At 49.3% G+C, this 4,238-nt stretch overlaps 1 protein-coding gene across 1 annotated transcript; it reads left to right on the top strand.

Annotated features, from left to right (window-relative positions):
* dkk1b (dickkopf WNT signaling pathway inhibitor 1b) lies at positions 1-3,686 on the top strand. The gene is made up of 4 exons (XM_072557864.1): positions 1-360; positions 1,211-1,361; positions 2,718-2,864; positions 2,976-3,686. Exons 1-4 carry the CDS (start codon positions 166-168, stop codon positions 3,218-3,220), a joined length of 738 nt encoding a protein of 245 aa, XP_072413965.1. The 5' UTR covers positions 1-165; the 3' UTR covers positions 3,221-3,686.
* The last annotated feature ends 552 nt before the right edge of the window (positions 3,687-4,238 follow it).

Below are 4,238 nucleotides of genomic sequence, written 5' to 3' on the forward strand. Positions count from 1 at the left end.
TGCACTCGGGAAAAGTTTCTGCAAAGGCAGTGAGTTAACCAGCAGGCAAATCTCCGCGTTCCTGGACAGCAGGATTTATCACTTCGCTGCTCCCAAGGTTTCTGTCAGACATCTCTGGTGGCTGGTTCATCTCGCGGTGTCCTGGAGCGGAGTGTGCTGCTGATCATGTATTTGGAAGCTGTGAGAGTTGCCAGGCTGCTGCTCACCTTCTGCCTCTGTAACACCGTGAGCTCCTTCAACTCGAATGCCATCAAGACAGCCAGTGGTGTGGTATTGAGTCCCAGCCACCCAGTCAGCGCGGCTCCCCAGGTTGTAGTCCATCACAGTGTCAACAAGAACCACGCTGTCGAGCAATTCCAGGTCAGTGTCAAACCGACTAGCACCTGAACCTCTCCTTCCCTCCAAAACCCAGCTGGCCACCCAGACAAAACAAAAAAAACATTGTTTCACCTGGAATGGTCAATATTTGTATTGGAATTACGAAATTTTCGCTTTTTAAGATTTTGCCGTCAAATATTATACCAACTTTTTGAATGTTTCAGACCTGTGTTTCTAACACAACAGTGTCTGTTGCAAAAAAATATTTCCGTTCGGTTGGACGAAGTGTTTTTGTTTGGAGACACTACCTTTTGTTGCAGCAATTACACTATTGCAGTATTTGTGCGTTAGAGATTGGGTATGTTTTGGTGAATGTATCGCGGGGTCTCCCCCTGCCTGTGTGTGGCGGAGTACGTGTGTGTGTGTGTGTCAAATTTGCGGAGTATATTTGTGTGTGACAGTGTGATTGTGGGGTATACCTGTGTGCCAGTGTTTCAGGGTATTTTTGTATGTGCTAATGTTACGGAGTATATCTGCGTGTGCTTCACTGTTTCAGGCTATATTTCTTTGTACCACTGTTTCAGGGTATGTATGTCGGGAGTTTCAGGGTATATCTGTATTTGTGTGTGTGAATATCTGAATGCGTGTTAAAGTCTCAGTGTATATCTGAAGGTTTATCAGTGGTTCAGGACAATATCTGAATGTGTGTCAAAGTTTCAGGGGATGTCTGAATGGGTATCAGTGTTTCAGGGTATATCTGTATGTGTTGAAAGTCTCAGGGTATATCTGTCGGAGTGTCAATGTTTCAGGGTCTGCTCCTGTGTGCTCTGATGTACTGCTGTGCCACACGGCTTTTGGCGGGGACTAACCAAACTCTGCTCCCTTTTTGCAGATCTCCAGTTGTCTGGATGACCGGGACTGCGCTGTCGAGCAGTTCTGTTCCTCTTCCCGAGCCGCTGCCCAACATTGTCTGACCTGCCGCCGGCGGCGGAAACGGTGTCTCCGAGATGCGATGTGCTGTCCGGGGACTCGCTGCAGCAATGGTCAGTCTCACAGTGAGGGGAGAGAGTGGGAGAGAGGACGGGGGAGAGAGGGGGAGAGAGTGGGAGAGAGGACGGGGGAGAGAGGGGGAGGGGGGGGGGGAGAGAGGGGGGGGGGGGGAGGGGGAGGGGGGGGGGGGAGAGAGGGAGAGAGGGGGGGGGAGAGAGGACGGGGGAGAGAGGACGGGGGAGAGGACGGGGGAGAGAGTGGGAGAGAGGGGGAGAGAGTGGGAGAGAGGACGGGGGAGAGAGGGGGAGAGAGTGGGAGAGAGGACGGGGGAGAGAGGGGGGGGGGGGGAGAGAGGGGGAGGGGGAGGGGGGGGAGAGAGGGGGAGGGGGAGGGAGAGAGGGGGGGGGAGAGAGGGGGAGAGAGGACGGGGGAGAGAGGACGGGGGAGAGAGTGGGAGAGAGTGGGAGAGAGGACGGGGGAGAGAGTGGGAGAGAGTGGGAGAGAGGACGGGGGAGAGAGGGGGAGAGAGTGGGAGAGAGGACGGGGGAGAGAGGGGGAGAGAGTGGGAGAGAGGACGGGGAGAGAGGGGGAGAGAGGGAGAGAGAGTGGGAGAGAGGACGGGGGAGAGAGGGAGAGAGAGTGGGAGAGAGGACGGGAGAGAGTGTGGGAGAGAGGACGGGGGAGAGAGGGGGAGAGAGGACGGGGGAGGGGTGGTGGGGGGACAGGACAAAACGCTGCTCTGTGCTGGGCGAGGCTGGGGGGAAGAGGCATCTAATCGAACTGGATAAAGGCTAAAGGAGAGAGAAAAAGTCATGAAAACTTGGAGCTTTTCAATCGCAATGTTGTGGTATTTTTTTTTAAAAAAACGTATTTTATAGTTACAAATCTAAAACGTTTCAACATGACTATTACAGAAACTTGAGTAAAATGTAACTTGTCCGCACATATCCTGTCAATACCGCTACAACAGGTTAACTCGTTACAATATACATTCCATGTCAAGTACACAGCCCGATGGCAAAATGTTTCAAATTGGGAATTTGGGAAACTTCTCTATCCACACCATGTCGCACGACGGTGCCTCAGTTAATCCAAAGCAGCAGTTCTGTCTCCCCAGAGTGAAGTAAGATCATGGACTTTGGAAGTTGCCAAGAGGCTAACCCTAGGTCCCGCTGCAGCCTCCTCCATCTTCTCTGTTTGAGTTTGCTTGGTCTCAGGGCCCCATACTCACTGTACCACAGGAACTAATTGACTTAGTTCACTGACTAATCTGAACTCCATTGGAATTGATAGCCATCAGGTGTAAATTGTCAGAATGTTTGGGCCAATGGAAGTAGTGGGAGCTGGGTTCATGTTTTTCTTTGGAGGAAACAAATGAGTTGGAGTTTGACGTGTGAATTTTCTTGCAGGACTGTGCATGCCCAATGATGTTGAACACACTCCTGGTGAAATTGAGGAAAGCATCCTGGATAGTTGGAATCATGAGGAGCAGCAAACCACCCTGGATAGTCATCTGAGGAGGACAACCCTCCCAGCACGGTCCCATCCAGTTAAAGGTAGGGGCTCAGGCAAACTCAAAACAGGTTCAAAATCTGTGCTTTGCACCTCAGTCTTTAAAGTTTCTCACTGTCTCTCTCTTCATCTCCTCCCCCCCTTTCCCATTTTAGGACAAGAAGGTGATGTTTGCCTCAGATCCTCTGACTGTGACCAAGGCCTATGCTGTGCCCGACACTTCTGGTCCAAGATCTGCAAACCGGTGCTGAGGGAAGGTCAGGTGTGCACCAAACACAAGCGCAAAGGCTCCCGTGGCCTGGAGATCTTCCAGAGATGTGACTGCGCCCAGGGTTTCTCATGTCGGATACAGAGAGGAGGGAATCACGGCAAGAGCTCTAGGCTGCACACCTGCCAGTGACCCTGAACCACTGTGAACAATGGTGAAAGGACTGACCCAAGACCTTTAGGCATTGGGCTTGGGAGGGAGGTTTGTTGGGAAGGTGGGGGAGGTGTGGGGTGGATAGTGAAGACTTCGTTTCATGATCAGCCAACGAGCCGAGCCCCCTCTTGCGGGCTTTAGACTGGAAGCATGCTGGCATCCTTCAGAATTCGAAGTGTATTGAGCTTTTCTTGGTTCCCTTTTAAGGAACTATGTAGACTGTAATACTTGCAGTAAATTACTGTGTTGTAAAAGATTCAGTCTGGCACTTACACTGTAAATACTTGACTGACCAGTATTGTGGAAAATGCTGCAATGCCTTCCTCCCTGTTCAGCCAGTGTTGTAAATTGTTCTATATTATTGTTAACGAGTGTCTTGTAATATAAATTTTCTATATTTTAACTGAAATAAAAATGTCACCAGTTACTGCAGTCTCATTTGGGAGCTATAATTGTTAATTATGGTGGTATCATAATTCAGATATCCTGAGCATCATTTTAGGATACAGGCTTATTGGGGGTGAAAGTTTACTCTGCAAAGCCACTCCTACCACGTTACAACATTCCAAGCACTTGTTGATCTCCATCAAATAAACTTATTAAAGGAATTTTTTCAGGTGGATTTTTTTTAAGGACCAGGAAGTCAAATTTTATGGAAGGGGGTTGGTGTTGCATCTAAGGTTGAGTTCAATGACCTTCTTGAACAGTGAATCAGTCTTGAAGACCTAAATGCAATATTCCTGCTTGTAATCCAATGTTCCCACATTTGAGCTATGGTTGGAAATGGTCAGTGTTACTTCCTATATTCCCCTTGATATCTTCCCAGCAGAGTTTGCACAACTTGTCAGTCTTTAGATGCGGTTTCTACAAAATATTTTGCCTATGTTGCATGGTGACTGTCTATTCAATGCTCCCAGACTGATATCCATTTATTACCATTTTGTCTGAGTCATCCTTGGAGAGAGTGAGGAGCACAATGTCAGCAGAAGCCTGTTAA

The sequence above is a fragment of the Chiloscyllium punctatum genome, chromosome 38 (assembly GCF_047496795.1).
Source record: "Chiloscyllium punctatum isolate Juve2018m chromosome 38, sChiPun1.3, whole genome shotgun sequence".
In the NCBI taxonomy this organism is placed as follows: Eukaryota; Metazoa; Chordata; class Chondrichthyes; order Orectolobiformes; family Hemiscylliidae; genus Chiloscyllium; species Chiloscyllium punctatum.

Excerpts from the sequence above, each read along its gene's own strand:
- dkk1b (XM_072557864.1), top strand. The coding sequence starts at position 166 with ATGTATTTGGAAGCTGTGAGAGTTGCCAGGCTGCTGCTCACCTTCTGC. Across the intron at positions 361-1,210 it reads ACGCTGTCGAGCAATTCCAG|ATCTCCAGTTGTCTGGATGA; the intron begins GTCAGTGTCAAA and ends CCCTTTTTGCAG. Across the intron at positions 1,362-2,717 it reads GGGGACTCGCTGCAGCAATG|GACTGTGCATGCCCAATGAT; the intron begins GTCAGTCTCACA and ends ATTTTCTTGCAG.